Raw genomic sequence first — 16,111 nt, 5'->3', positions numbered from 1 at the left:
GAAGACCAGCAGTCATAAGATTGAATCCATGCGACGGAGTGAGCTCCCGTCACTTTGTCCCAGCTCCTCGCCAACCTAGCAGTTCGAAAGCATGTAAATAAGAGTAGATAAATAGGTACCACCTCAGTGGGAAGGTAAAATGGTGTTCCCTAGTCACGGTGGCCATGTGACAACGGAAACTGTCTTTGGACAGGTGCTGGCTCTATGGCTTGAAAAGCGGGATGAGCGCCGCCCCTTAGAGTTGGACACGACTGGACTAAAAAAATGTCAAGGGGAACCTTTACCTCTACCTATTTAATTGAAATATATATATGCCACATGTTCCTCTCTTGGCAGAATTGGGCTATTGCTGGTTTCACACACATTGGAAATATATTTTTCTAGAAGCCCTTCAAAATATAGATAATGGATCAGCCATGCTCATGGCCATCTCGTCATGTGGGGATTCCCAACCCCATAGTCCCCCAGTACACAATCAACCTGGGGAATAAAATATGGGTGTTGTTTATGTAAAAAGTCTGGAAGAACTGATCTGGCACACTTCTATTGCAGAAACAGGAACGTGCAGGGGGGAAAAAACTCAATACTTCATCAAAATACAGACAATGCCTCTTTTTTTACAATAGCCCATTGTACAGAGTTTGTTAGATCCATGAGGAGGGATTATCATTTATCTTTGAGGTACCCAAATTTCAGTTGATGGGCACGCTTTATCTTTTTAATATTGAATTATTCGTTCATTTATTCATGGTATAATGCCTATACTGGTTTTGTTTGTTTATCACTTTGAGAATTGTAGGATTCATTCAGAGTTAATATTTCAGTTAGGGTTGGAATCATGCAGTGCAGAGAGCTGGACCTTCCCTTAAAAATTCTTCCAGTTGGATTCCTCCTCCTCCCCCACCTGTCCCCCCAAAATCCCTGGAGAATGGTGCCATCAGGAGGTGCAATTTTCCTCTAAAACAAGATGCAGGTGGTTGCATACCTTGTTTTAACCTAATCTTGGAAGACTTAAAGCAAAAGTCTAAAATAATCTAAAGAGGAGTGAGCTTGCAACCATTTCCTGTTTTATTTAGACTGCCTGGTGTCACCCTTGCAGAATCCTGGGTTTGAAAAAATCTGGCCTTGGATGCTTGAACCCTTGGATTTTGTCCACTCCTGATTAAAGAAATGAAAATGGTGATGTGGTGCTAGTGAGGGGGGGTGAAGATGGTAATACTTTTAATTGTTTGTCCCTCAATATCATGGCCCCCAAGTGTCTTAGAAGAGGGGTAAAATGTGTTGTTGTTTTTTTTAAATTGAACCCATGCATTCAGGCTCCACATTAGAATGCAATCTGTTTCAAAAGAAGGAAGTGTTATGTATTAAATTCACTGATTTCCAAACTCAGCAAATGGATAACCAGGTTTTAAGACCACAGAACGAGGATTTCCCAACAGAGGGAAGACTGGAAGAACAAAACAGGTCTAGATTTCCCTGTCAACAGGTAATGCAAAAACCTGTCTTTGTTTGCAGGTGAGAAAATCTGGTAGGTACAAAGGTATGGGAAATAATTTCAGTGAAAGTCTGCTATTGCCTTGTATTGAAATAAAGCTTTCACCAAAGAATGCTGAGCCCTCCCCAGTACAGCAAGTGAAAAGGCAAAAAAAAAAAAAACCTGTTTGGCAGGTTAGTTATTATGCAGATACTCGCTAAGTGGCCATTGTACTTAGCATTACTTTTATTAATGTCTCAATCTGCAGTTCTGACTGAGAGCCCTTAATCTTTATCAGAATTGAAATGCTATGGTTTCAAAGAATGGTGCAAATAATGAGGAGGAGATCTCAAACAGATGATGATCTGGGATCATTTTTCTCCATGTAATATTTTCCACCTGCCCCCAAATGCAAGAGGACTGCACAGCTCAAGGGTTGCTACTCCAGATTTTGACCTGTGTGGTCAGCCTTAGATTAGATCTGCCAACATAGCCCATCCTTCTGTGCATTTCATCCATTCCCTCTCTCTCTCTCTCTCTCTCTCTCTCTCTCTCTCTCTCTCTCTCTCTCGCATAGGCATGCACAGATGCACACACACATAAACACATAATCTTAACTGCATTAACAGCCAGTTAAGATTAAGATTTCCATGTTTTATAGACAGGCTGCTTTGATCCTGATCAGGTCCTCTCTGCACCAGCATAATAACAACTGCAGAAAAAGTGTATCATTGCAAGAATGAACTTAGCTGCCATTATTGACTCTCAGTGTAACAAATGATAAAAATTTTCTCTGTTAACTTACTTGTTTTTTTCTAGATGAAGAACCACCTTCTGCCCGTTCACTTTAATTTCGTACTGCATGGCCTCGTCATATTTGGCCTGTAATTTAAAGAATTTCTTGGATGAAGCCACAAGCCAGAGATGGCCACCTGCTAGACTTCGCAAGGGACAGTCCTCTGTTTTATGCTATCCCATATTTTGAGGAGCTGTTCAGCAGAAATTGGAAGTTAAAGTAAAAAAAAATCCATAAGCAGGAAGAACCAGGCGCCTTGAAACTGCATATTACCAGATAGCAGACTAATTAGGTATAGAGGTCTCAGAGTCACAGTCCCCCCCCCCCCCCCCGTATCAGGAGATGCACTGCAAATATGTTTAAATTATACTGATTATTTCAGAATGTTCATCAACATCAATGCATTTGTATCAATGCACATCTATGCAAATCTGTCTCCTGTCTTTTCCCCTTTTCTTTCTCACTTACACCTAAGTGACCACTCCACTGCTATAAACTAAGATGGGACACCCTCCTTGCAATCTCTTGTCGGAGAAGCAGGAAGAGGAGGAGAAAGTAGCAGAAGTTCCTCCAGCAAGAACCAGGAGGCCGGTGAAGAACCTGAACTTGGGCTCCATGAAGCCACTGTTTATGATCTGAAATGACTCCATGACAGTGGGTTTTAAATTAATACCCACTCTTCCATGCTGGACCAGATGCACACCAGCAGAGTTTGGAAACTTGGGGGAGTTTCGGAACTCTAGTCTTGAGAAGCAACTTCTCCGAGGTCTTTTTCAGACTGTGGAAGGAGGTCCAGCGCATGCATAAATGGATGTCTCAGTTTTATAAAACAGGGTGGCACAAATACTAACAAGTAAACACTCTGGACATACAATCATACAGTTCTCTGGATTGTAGACCAGGAGCCTGAATTTCTGAAAGCCTGTGGAGTTTAAATGCTAAATTTTATTTTTATTTTTTTAATGAAGACTTCAAATGGACACTTTTCCCAAGCCTGTTCCAACTTCTAGAAAATTTGGGCTTGATCCCACTGACAAAAACACCCATTGTTCTACTGGGATCTTTGTTAAAAATTTATTTACATTTTAGCGTACACACTAGGTACGTGCATGCTTGGAACACTGTGCCAGGGGAGCGAGTGTTTCCGCTCTTCTGCCAGAGGTCCATTTATTTTGGGCTGGCTTCGTTGGAATCAATTGCATATATGTGAACGCTCCATTTTATTCCTGTTACCATATACAGTAGCAGGAATTTTTTTAAAAAAACTGAACGTTCTGAGCTTGGAAAAGAGAGAAAAAGCTGATGCCCAGTCCTTTACCCTTTTGCCCGCCCAGTCACCCCCTCACTTCCTTGCCCCTCGCCTACCCAATTGTGCCTTTGCCTACCCTTTCATTCGCTCACTGCCCCCCAGCTGCCTGGTCACCACTACCAGTCCACATGGACTTTAGCCTGAATCTAAAAAAGCACCCAATCCCTCTGCTGGTTTATTCTGTTGCAGTGACCAAGAAGTCATTTCCTGTGGTTGTTGTGGATTTTTCAGGCTCTTTGGCCATGTTCTGAAGGTTGTTCTTCCTAACATTTCACCATTCTCTGTGGCCGGCATCTTCAGAGGACATTTCCTCTGAAGTCATTTCCTCTTACCTTTTGTTGCGTGTGCTGGTTTCCCCCAACATCTCTTTTATGCAACACATGGATTTTCTGTGGGTACACCACTTCAAAGTCCTTCACGCCAGGTAGTTCCTTCAAAGAGCTCCCTTCGTGCAGAAAGAAAAACCAAACACACTTGGTTATGTAATTCTGCATTCTCCATACGCTGCAACACTTTTAATTAGCACATACGGTCAGATCCTCTTTCCTACTGAAACACAGACTAAGCATGCATAAAATGCCCTTTTCTCCAAGTTTTGGCCGTTTGCTTGTTGAACCTATTGATTTAAGGGCTGCTCGTATCTAGTGGTTATTATTTATTGGATGTAATTTTGGAGGAAATCGAAGGGGATAAAACTGAACGTTTGAATAAAATCAGCAAAAAGAAAGAAATCAAAAAAAGCTAGCATATCTATTCTCCCCTGAGAGTAAGCACTATGAACAAAGCAGGGTTTACTCTTGACTAAGTGTGGGCTCATTGGCTCTTTATATTACAAAGCTGCCTGAGAAGTAAGAGGTGACTGGAGGTTGGGGGTGTGCACACAGTGAATTTGGGGGGGAATGGATGCTGCTTTACAGACGAGATTCGTTTGGTAATTCGTGGGATCTCTCAACACATCCTCAAAGCAGAAGATGGGAAATCCATTGCATTCAACAGAAAGCCTGTGCTGAATGAAATAATGGTAATAAAAATATAGACAGCTAACACATTTTGGAGTTCTACTCTTTCTTCATAAACTAGGGCAATAGTCATGAGGGTCTGCTGGGCTATCAGAACATGTGCATTTCTTGGACAGGGCAGCATGCACAACGTTGAGAGTGCCACATTGCCCCCACCTCTGTGGTAAGCTTTGCGGCTGAGTGAAAATCAGATGTGCTTGGCTGAAGGTCGCCATCCACTAATATACACTTATGTGGGAGTAAGTCCAACTGAACTCTATGGGATTAGTCTTTGAGAAGCCCTATACAGGATGGCAACGTGCATTTCAAACAAAGACTTGCCACGTGGGCTGTACACTTGCTTTCAAGAGCATCTGTTGTCCTTACTCTGCTTCAAATCCTGAAGCAATGTCTCTGCCTAATAGTAGGCCACGATCCGGTGATGCTTAATTGTGGGTCATCAAGTCAACTCTGACTTATGGCAACCCTTCCCAGGGTTTCCTAGGTAGGGAATACACAGAAGTGGCTTTCCATTCCCTTCTTCTGGGGGGTGCCCTGGGCCCATGCAGCTTCCCCAAGTCCACACAGGCTGGAACTTCTCCCAGAAGGCACTGTGGGGAATTTAACTTCCAATCAATGGCTCTGCAGGCAGATACCTAAACCACTCTGCTCTCCAGCCAGTAAGTGATTCCCTCCTGTGGCCTAAATAATCATGGGCAGATCTGCATTGTCAAAAGGGGGACGGGGCTTAGATGAGCCGGTAGCCAAAGCTACCAAGAAAATCTCCTTTTAGCTGTCACCACTATTTAAGCATCCTGGAGCAAAGAGGGATCAAAGCATAAGCCTGTTCTCAAACCACAAACCTGGTCTTTCCAAGGGATTGTAGCTCCAATCCTGAACAAGCTGTCTACCTGATTCCAGATTAACTTTGCTGCTGATAAGCAGAACCTAATTTCCATTTCTCAACCAAATATATAGACCAGAACACAGTCCCTAAGATACCACTTCTCTGAATGTTGCAAACTCAAAAAGGCATGCAAAAAGTTCGCGTTAGAGAAAAGAGTGTACAAACATACTTGTCTTAGCGAAAGATGGAAATGTGATGAATATGTGAAAGACAGTTACATATGAAATCAAATTTTAATTTTCATGTAGTTAGTTTCTTTTCAAAAATATCATAAAACTTTGCAGAAATTAGATGGAATAGCCTTAGGACTGAATACAGAAGAAGCTGATGTGAACTGGATGAAGACTGATTTGTGCATCATTCACTTTTGCCTAGATTAATTCTGAATGTATTTGCTCTCATCCTATGTGACTAAGTCAGGAAAAAAGGGAGCTGTCCTTCTTCAGAATCAGCAGGAAACTCTGAACTCAGCAGGAAAACAGCTGAGTGGGGACTGAGGCATGGATGAGTAAGGATTTGTATAAAGGGGTTCAGCTAAGAGGTGGAGTTAGTTGGTTAGAGAGAGCTTTATGAATCATATATAGGGCATTTTTAGTGCTAAGCTAACATGCTTTGCAATCTTTTTAACTGAGTTCATCCTCTCAGCAACCCTCTTCAGGGGCTGAAGTCATGTTGAGTCCAAGATGACCACCCAGACGCATCCATTAGAGTGTGTAATATGTACAATCCAAGATTTCTAATGCCAAACCTAAAGTCCTAGTCAACAGACTGTGCCAAAAGGAGCATCTTCTAGGTGTGTGACTGTGTAGCTCTCTAGATGTTATTTTGATGACATCTCCCATCATTTGGCTGTATTGGGACAGATGAGATTTGTGGTTCAAAAACATCCAGAGGACCACAGCTTCCCATCTTTTGATCTAAGTCTGGGCCATGCAAGACTGGCACATGCAGAGGATGGACAGAGGAACAGAAAGGAATGTTCAAATCTCAGCCTACAAAGACCATCCAAGTTCTTCACTGAGCTCATTTCTGTTTGGTTTCTTCATGTCTGGAGATGAGAAGTTAGAGGCAGGATACATGCACAGGGAAGGTGAGTTTGCCTCCATCCAGGAGCAGTAAAAAAAAATTGCCATCTAGAGCAGTGGTCCTCAACCAGGGGCCCCCAGATGTTCTTGGACTCCAACTCCCAAAAATCCTGGCTAGCAGAGGTGGTGGTGAAGGCTTCTGGGAGTTGTAGTCCAAGAACATCTGGAGGCCCACGTTTGGGGACCACTGCTCTAGAGCAGTGGTTCTCAAACTAGGGTCCCCAGATGTTCTTGAACTGAAGTTCCCAGAAGCCTTCACCAGGATTTCTGGGAGTTGCAGTCCAAGAACATCTGGGAACCCCCATTTGAGACCCACTGCTTTAACTTACAGCACCTTGGGTATAATCCTCAAACATCCCATTACAGCTGGGCAGATTCCCCAAGCAGCACAATGGGACTTCTAATCCTAGACCACAAGTTTGCCCACCTCTACGTCTCATCATAGCAACAGCTCTGCAATGTGTAATGCCTTGAACCTGCAGAGGAAATATTGGCAAGCAATGTAACCAAAGTTTCCTTTTTGGACAACAACTCCCATAATTCACAAGGCAGCATAGCCTGAGAGTTTTAGTTTAAAAACATTTTTTTCACTATGTTCTGGATACATTAGATCAGTGGTCCCCAATCTTGGGTAACCCAAGAGTTCTTGGACTGCAGCTCCCAGCAACCCTGTCCAGAATAGCTGGTGGTGAAGGCTTCTGGGAAGTGCAGTCCAAGAACATCTGGAGTCCCCAAGGCTGGAGACCACTGCCTTTGATCATAGCTAGTCGCAGCGCTGGCTAAGGTTTCCGAAAACTGTCATCCAAACAATTGTCTGAGGCTCTGAATATAACTAATAAATAGTTAAATAAAAGAAACAGCCAGGTTTTTTCTTTGGTAAATTTTTTGCAAACAGATTTTTGTAGTGGTTGGCTGAGGGTAGTGTCTGTTTTTATTTTTAACTCAGAATCCTTGCTTTGCCCAGTGGTCGTTTATTTTTGCTGAAGTCATGTGCAAACATGCCTTGCACAGGTAAGAGAAGTCACTCATTCCTTTGCTTTTCTAGAAATTACCTTTGTATTTCAACTACTGCACACATAACACCAGCCTCAGGCTATGAAACTTTAGCAGTAATAATGACTAATCCACTGCCAGTTCCTTTCATTAGGAAAAAAAATTCATAATTGAATAATAGGAAGCAAATTAGCACACCCACACACACTACTCAGCATGTAGATCCTACACAGTGACCTCTTGCCATGAGTCCAAAAGTGTGTGTGTGTGTGTGTGTGTGTGTGTGTGTGTGTGTGTGTGTCTTTGAGGGAGTTGTGGAGTTCTGCACTGTCACACTTTCAGGTATGGAAGCAAACTGTGAAATGGGTGTGCTAAAGGGCAGCGGAGATGATCTGGACAAAGTATGGAAAAATTGTCATCAAAAGAACAAGGCAACAGAATTGGTTGTGTTTAATCAGCAGCTGGGATTAGAAAAAAGCCAATTTGCGGACTACGGTCCCCATAATCCCCCATTGGCTTGTGTAACCAATGAGGACAAGGTAAGACTTCTCGGATACCAAAAGGGCTATCCTGAAGAGGGCAAAGACCTTAGATCAAGACTGGTCAGAGAGGTGGAACATTGCACTGATCATTTCAAGTCAATAACACCAGCCTTAGGCTATGAAACTTTAGCAATCATATTGACTAATGCTGTGGATGCCCTTGGTCTTTTTGCTTAAAATGCAGTGTCTGGAATGAGCAAGGTGGCAAGAAGCAAGCACCTAGAAACATTTTTCCCCCAAAGTGCTAGAGGTCATTGGGGTGATAATGATGAAAATGACCTTTCTTCACTTGTCTTTAAAATATCTTTCTTCCTCAGTGTCCAGTTTGAGGTCCTTTGTGCTAGGTCAAAATTTGTGGACCAACAATTTGTGGACAAACAAAATTTGTGGACCATTTACTCCCATGGATGGGTCTTTTTAGGGGGCTCACAGCAGCATCTTGAATGTGACACTCGTCCCAGGCCCCATAAAAAACTCTGGGTAATTCTACAAAATCTAATTCCAGGAAGAAGCCAAAGGCTCTCCTGGCTGAGGGTCTTTGTTTCTCCTAGCTGGTAGCACCTTAGATCATCCCTCCATGTACAAGTCAAAGCTATAATAGGAATCAAATATATCAAATACCAAAAGCCAAACAATTAACACTTTCTGGCCTTCTTCCAGTTTGGGGTTGGGTGAGTCAGTGGCTGGGCTTTTTCCACGTGGGCCGTATTGTCTGCGTGGGTGGGCAAAGCTAATTTTGGGTGTGCCGAATAGGTAAGGTAAATCATTCAACAGAAACTTGGAGAGAACAGAACATGCTAGCAGGGAGCTTGATTTGCAGAACACAGGGTGTGCATTGCTTCGTTCAAAGCTGGACAGAAAGGCCGCTAGATCATGCATCCAAACCTCGCTCCATGAAATGGAGGGACTTTGGCTTTAGCTGCTACAGCTCATACTGAATGCACCCTTTCTTAAGTGAGCTACCTGCAGCAGAACCTGGGGTACTATAGTGGACCCCGACTCAAAGGATCACATTAAGTTCTGACGCCAGCATCAGCCCCATTGCAACGACGGTGTCTGCCCCAACACTACAGCTGCACCACTGCTGATTCTCCCTTCGCCAATGGCATACAACTAATGGTTCAGCATACAGCTCTGCCAATATTTTAGATAAAATGTTCCAGTTTTAACGACATTCTCTTTCCAGACCTAACTGGCAAAGGAAGTATTCTTTTCATTTACATTTGACTTTTTTTCTAAATTGTTGCAACATGCAGTGTCGGAATTGTACAGCTCCATCAGTAGAGCTGTAGAATCAGCTGCCTCTAAATGCCTAGTTCGGGGGGGGGCATTCTCAGAGCCAGAACATCTGGGTGGAGTGACCTTGAGGTCAATATTAAAACTGGCCACTAGGGGGAACCACAGAGCACGTTCCTTTACTTTTCTGGTGAGCCGGATCCAACAAGTTAATTGTTCTTAATGTGACGGGACTCCTTGTGTGCTCAGAGCAATGACAATAACCATGCTGCTGAAAAATAGAGTAGTGCTATGAGTTCCTTTATAAGAAAACTCGGGTTGCATGCTCTCTTACTGGGGGCGGGAGGGAAACAACAGAGATCAGATAGCTGGAGAGGAAATTTTCCAGCTGGTAGAGGGATGCAAGGGGAGAATAGAAATTCAGTGGTTTCCTGAAAATGGAAGAAATGTCCATAGCCTTGTGATGTGCAGTGCAAGGCAGACTACATATCTGAGTTAGACATGTTTGGAAATAGAGTACATACCCATTGCTAATATATTCCATAGAAATTAATGGGAATTCCAATCTTCAGTATGAAATGCTAAACTTTTCTCAGGGCAGATATACAGTATTTCAGAGAGACAGTCACCCTGTGCATTCAATAGCCCTTCCTGCCAGCTAACAGATCAATCTGAGGAGGTGATCAGTGGAGGTGATCAGGTGCTGATGAGAATTCATATTCTCTCCCCCAGTCTGTGCAATGCTCAATGGATGAAAAACACTCTCTGGTGAGTGTCATGCCAGAAGTAGCAAGCGTCCGCCCCCGCATGGTGCATTTAAAGAAGGATGTTGTCCATTTGAAGTTTAGAACCTCTAGTCTAAGCCTTGCAGATCTCTTGAGAGGCCCCAGGACTGGCATAACATGTCTGAATCAACAGCAAAGTCTCCCTATCCTTCTGTGCTGTGGAGCATCATCAGAAAACACCCCCTCTGCCACTCCGGCTGACTTGAGCTGGCAGGTTGGCTGCTGTCTGTCGATGAATAGCTAGTTCTTCCTAGCACTGTTTCTCCTCTGCCTCTATAGTTGTGATTATTTCTTCAGAAAGTGTCCAATTGCAGCTGTGAAGGGCAGCCTTCCTTGCTGAAATGGGCCAAACATTTGCTACAGTGACACCCTCCTCTTGGCTGTCTTCCATTTGCTATTGAAGGACATCAACAATTGGACCGGTGGATGTGAACAATCTCCATTTAAAGAAAGCATTTCATTGGGAAGGCATGTGCAAGGGGCTTAGAACCTGCTCAGATGTTGAGCTTTGCTTTTGAGGATCCACGGGCTTGCATTTTTAAAAGCAAGAGAAGGGGTGCCCCTCTACTATTAGGAACCACAAGAGGGTCAAACTAGACACGCCATTTAGTAGGTCGCATGCTGTTACATTGCTGTTTTCTTTGGACAATACAGTTAGGCATCCTTCAGTTTTGAAAGACTATGGTAACGTGCTCTGAATAGAAGACTTGGAACAGACTCTAGCGTGGCTGAGGAGGCCAATTTGAGAGTGACAATCCCTTCCACACTGAAGACAAATCAAATCTGTCCCTTGTCCAGCTTCCTGATTTTGTTGCTTTTGTGACTTCCTCTTTGCCTCGGCCTGCTGGACAAGGGTCTCTTCAAATTGGGAGAGGCCATGATGCAATGCCTACCTCCAGGCTGAATGCTCAGATGTCAAGGTTTCCCAGCTGTTGAGGTCCATTCCTAAGGCCTTCAGATCCCGCTTGTAGATGTCCTTGTATCGCAGATGTTGTGGGGATTTTGTAGTTTTGCTGGACTCAGGAGCTGACGTTACAGTTGTAGCAAAACGGGACTGGCCAGCATTTTTACCTTTGCATCAGGCAGCTGCAGTGAGATGTGGTCTCCCTCTGGGGTGATTTCCCTGCACTAATTCTACATACAGGAGATCCTTTGGAATCCGACCATCAGCCATCCTCACGACGTGCCCAAGCCAACATAGGTGTTGACAATAAGACAATAAGTGGCAGTGAAATGGAGGGAGTGAAGTTGTGACTATGGGGTGGAGCGTCTTCTGAGGACATCCGTCATCACAAACTTTTCAATTTGCGATGGAAAGCCAGCTTTCCTCCTACTGCAAAAACACAAGAGCAGGGTAACTCCAAGTGGGGCAGGAGCAAAGAGCTGGGCCACCACTGCCACCCAGACATGCCTGCAGTCCTAATCTGCTCCTCCCCAGCCCGGTCATTTATTTTTAAAATAGCAAATACACCAGGACAAGGTAGCCTGGCCTGTGGGCTTTTTCTTATGGGGGTTGTGCTTCCTGTCAAGTGTTGCATGAAGCAAGATATTTTATACATGTTGATAGTGACTTTTGTCTCAATGGTCTTAATAAGATTCCTTTCATTAAAACAACAACAACAACAACAACAACAACAACCCCCCTTCTGTTTCAGTCTCTCGAGTTACGTTTGCTTGACTTCCTGTATTTCGTGCTGCTGAGTATGGCAGCAAATGCCACCTTGTTGCCCAAGAAAGATAACAGGTAGCAAGGTATATTCCCCAGAAATTATTAACTTCCCCCATATCAAACCAAACAAAAGGCTTCTGCTTTTATACAGCCACACACCTCCATGCCAACACAGACCCAAACACAGAGCATGGAAAATATACTTTTCTGGACTCCGAATCCCAGAATCCCCTAGTGGCTTTGGCTTTGAGGTTCAACGAGTTGTGGGTTGAACAAAGGAGCTTTCCTAGTCTTTATACCTTTGCCCACACTATGACTTGTCAAGGAAACCGCACCCCCACCCCTGCTTTCAGATCCTGCTATCAATCCCATGACTGGAACTGATGAGGAAGTAGAATATTTTAGCTCTTACACTTTCCAGGAAAACACACTGGGAAAGTGGGCCAAGCAGCCATGAAAACAGAAAATGCATAATTCCTGCTGCCTGGTGTTAGTGCCAGCTAACACCCCATCTGCATGCACCTCATGTGAAGTCCACACACACTGAGGGGCACATCCTCAGCCCACCTCCTCCCTCACCTTTTTCACACGGAAACATCTCTGCCGGATCTCCCTGTGATCCAAAAGGCCCCCAAAATTAAGGGCTAGAGGGCTGGCACCCAGCCTTCCTTGCATGTGAGCTGCGCTCATTTTAAAGCACGATTGAATAAGGCTTGAGGTAAAGTGTAAAATATCTCCTCCCCATTCATAATAATAATAAAGAAAGCAATGGCCTCAAGCAATGGCCGAATGCTGCTTCAGCAGAGAAAATGGCATAGCTTTGCCATGCAATACCTCACTGTTCCTTCCCTGCACCGAGAAACTGCCACCTGGGACATCTGCTTCATTATAGGGCCGGCCCTAAAGCTTGGTTTCTGCCTCAGTTACGGATAGATGTGTATCTAACACAGTTCTATTGGGCGATTTCTTTCTTTCTCTGTTTTGCTATTGTATGACTTTATTGATATCTGTAAGGACTGCCAAACCCTATCCAGACCTTAAGGTGAACAACCCCGACGCCTTTTACTGTGGCCATTCACAGCCAAAAAAGAGGAAATACAATTGCCAGTAAAAGGACAAAAGAGGCCAGGCATTTGTGCAAAATTTGCATGTGCTAGTTTTCTGATACAGATGTAAATTTAGACAGAAATATATGAATAAAACAGAAAAATTTATCTTCGATATTTAACATTAAAGTAAAGCAGAAATAGAAATATATTTAATTTAATAGCTGTTTAGTCTGTGGCGGCAGACCCTGACTGCGTACCTGGGTGATCTGTTGTCCAGATTCTAACGGTTGCTGGACCATGTCAAGGTCTTTGAACTCCTTCTTGGGATGTATTGCATTTAACTAGGCTTGGGCTGGAGTACAAGATAATGCTTTTTAAAAGACTTTAAAAGGAGACATGTTGCCACCTAGTAGCCTGTTATCTTGACTGACCACCAGACTGAAAGAAGGAACAGCTCTGGTTTGGGGAGAGAAGAACAGGAAGACTGCAGCTTTGCAGAGGTGGTGGAGGTGGCTAGATTACATTTCTGGATCAGTCCTGGGAAGAGGGGAAAGATCCTCATTTTAGGGTTCTTCAGTTGAAGCCCAAGGGAGGTGACAAGCGTGGAAAACTGTTAGAATTTATGAAGTGTTCCTCCCGATCTAGGCTGTAACTCAGATGGAACAACTGGGGGTTTGTCCAGCATTTAGAGTAGTGGTTCCCAACCTTGGGTCTCCAAAATGTCCTTGGACTACAACTCCCAGAAATCTTGATCCGCACAGCTAGGGGTGAAGGTTTCTGGGAGGTTTTGTCCGAGAATATTTGGGGACCCAAGGTTGGGAAACCACTGATTCAGGGTGAACCAAAATCAGGAGGAGGATCTACTGGTGGGAAGTAGGAAAGTAAACAGCAGCACTTCTTGGGCATATTTGGTTTGAAAGCATAAATTTTCTCTCTCTTTTGGAAAGATGCCCCAACCTTCTCTTCCCATTTCATGGGGGCTCCGTTCCATGCCCCACAGGTGGAATGGATGGGAAAGGATGATGCTTGTCCCGGACGCCACCATGTCTAGTTATAGGTCTGCTACCTGATGTTAAAAAGCAAAAACCTAAATCATCCAGAAAGATGCAATATCCACCTCACGGAGGTCCCAAATATGAAGAAATCTTGGCAGAGCATTCATCGTTTACGGCACATGGACAGTTCATTAAAATCCCACAGGATTTCTCCTTTTTGACCACACATGCTTTTCAGGGGCAGCTTTTCTAGAATTTGTGCAGAATGTGCAGAAAACGGGTGGCTGTATTTCCCATTTCTGAAAGAGACTGTGCATGCACCTACATATAGAAAAAGCCAAGATTCTCCTTACAGGCACAAATAGACAATTCTGTGGTTTTCTGATTCTTGCACGCATGCATGAGACAAATGACGATTTCAGATTTATAAGGGTGCAAGAGCAGAAGGTGTTTGTTGTGATGCAGGAACGGCATTAGGCACACGTGTTGATATTATTCTTCATTACCACTGTTCGTATTTCTGAGCTCAGTTTGAGAACAAATGTCCAAGCCAGATGTGCAGAGGTACTCACAGGAATTTTTTTTTAATTATTTTTCCTCCAAGGTGCTCAAGATTCTCATCCCCTGACACACATTTATTTTTACAAAAAGTCTATGACAGTATTACTAATAGTAATAGTAGTAGTAATAGTAGTAGTAGTAGTAGTAGTAGTAGTAGTAGTAATAATAATAATAATAATAATAATAATAATAATAATAATAATAATAATAATAATAATAATAATAATAATAATAATAATAATAATAATAATAATAATAATAATAAGGACTAGGCATGTTCGCTTCTACTATGTATATTGAACCCTTCTCTTCCACACAAGGTTGAGTGCTTCTGCTTCCAAGCAAAGTGCCCCTCCCAGCTCAAACTTTCTCAAACTGTACCCAGATTGTTAAAATGCTTTCTTTTGTTCAACTTTCTCATGTCCTTAATCTATGTGTCAAATACACGAAGGTAAAAAACATTAGGAAAAACATCCACCCAGTGAGATAAACAAGACCATAGACAGTTTTCCCTTTGGTATGCCTGTTGAAACTGGTATTAGATAAACAGTCCTTGCTAATCATTAAAAAGCTCACAAAGGCTATAGAAACTAATCAGGTGCTGCCTTCCTTCTTAGTGTTGATAGAGGGAGAGTTCCTCTCCTTAAAAGAGACGTAACACACACAGAAGTATCCCTTACCTTGATGCTGGAAAAGGAGCAAGCATGTAGCAAGGAAGAGAGATTTGATCATTTTGGGGCCGTTTGGGTAGATGACTAGGAAGCCCTTTGATTCCAGGTACGTAATGACTCGACTGGAACCGTCCTCTTCTCCCGAGAGTGTGGCGCAAAGAATGAGTCCTTCAGCTTTATTCCTGTTCGTACATGAGGAAGTGTTTACCAAAGGTGTTGCACAACTTCCAAGTTACAACAGTGCCACTGCAGGGCAGAACTTCGAGCTGACTTCAAGTAGTGTCATTCAAAGGATGACAGATGAAAGCCGCCCTTCGCGCCGTTCCCAAAGTGAAAGTCCAAACAGGGAAATCATGAGCTGCCACTGGGATATAACTGGCCCAGGGTGAGGGCAAGGGGTCCTGTGCCCTCTGCCCTCAAGATCTGGGGTAAGATATCCTCCCTAGGAGGTCCACAACCTCCTTGTGTTTGAACTTGAGGTTTATAAAGGTAAGCATAGTCAAAAGTTTGTAAAATCTTACTCTTTTGTTTTTCAGTGAAAAAGCTTTCCAAGCATCAAGAAAGGAGGGGGGCAACAGAGAGGTTCGGTTCCTATAATATTCTGAGAATAACACATGCTGCAATGGCAGTATAGCAATGTTCAGATCAGGACAACTTTCATAGTAGGATGCAGCACCTGTGGCAGTGCTGTTTATTCACGAAAAACAAGCAGCCGAGGTGCTTCCTGAAATTTAAAGATGGCTGTTATTGTGCCATCAACTGAAGAGTAGACACATCTGGATCCAGAGCTTGGAAGAACTACCAGGAGTCAGAGGCAGAAAAGTTATAATAATGAAGCATCTTGTGTTCTTTTGCTAATAAGGGGCATTCTAGGAGCACTTTCCCCATCTATGCATCTGAGCAGAACAAAGTCTCCCAAACCTATGCCATAACCCAGGGGTCTCCAAACTACGGCCCACGGACCATATCTGGCCCACTTTGCTTTTTTATCTGGCCCAGCAGATGGGTGGGCTGGCAGGTGTGCACGCACATGGGTGTGCA

The 16,111-nt window shown here is 43.5% G+C and overlaps 1 protein-coding gene across 1 annotated transcript in view; it reads right to left on the bottom strand.

Annotated features, from left to right (window-relative positions):
* Positions 1–15,282, bottom strand: part of ADAM28 (ADAM metallopeptidase domain 28) — a 54,850-nt gene extending 39,568 nt beyond the window's left edge. The window contains exons 1-3 of the mRNA XM_020780350.3: positions 15,080–15,282; positions 3,912–4,024; positions 2,280–2,356 (exon numbers count right to left, since the gene is read on the bottom strand). Coding sequence (XP_020636009.3) covers positions 2,280–2,356; positions 3,912–4,024; positions 15,080–15,131 — 242 coding nt within the window. The 5' untranslated portion in view covers positions 15,132–15,282. The remainder of the gene's footprint in view (positions 1–2,279; positions 2,357–3,911; positions 4,025–15,079) is intronic.
* Positions 15,283–16,111: the final 829 nt, after the last annotated feature.

The sequence above is a fragment of the Pogona vitticeps genome, chromosome 8 (genome assembly GCF_051106095.1).
Source record: "Pogona vitticeps strain Pit_001003342236 chromosome 8, PviZW2.1, whole genome shotgun sequence".
Lineage (NCBI taxonomy): Eukaryota > Metazoa > Chordata > Lepidosauria > Squamata > Agamidae > Pogona > Pogona vitticeps.
This window is presented reverse-complemented; position numbering and strand designations above follow the sequence as displayed.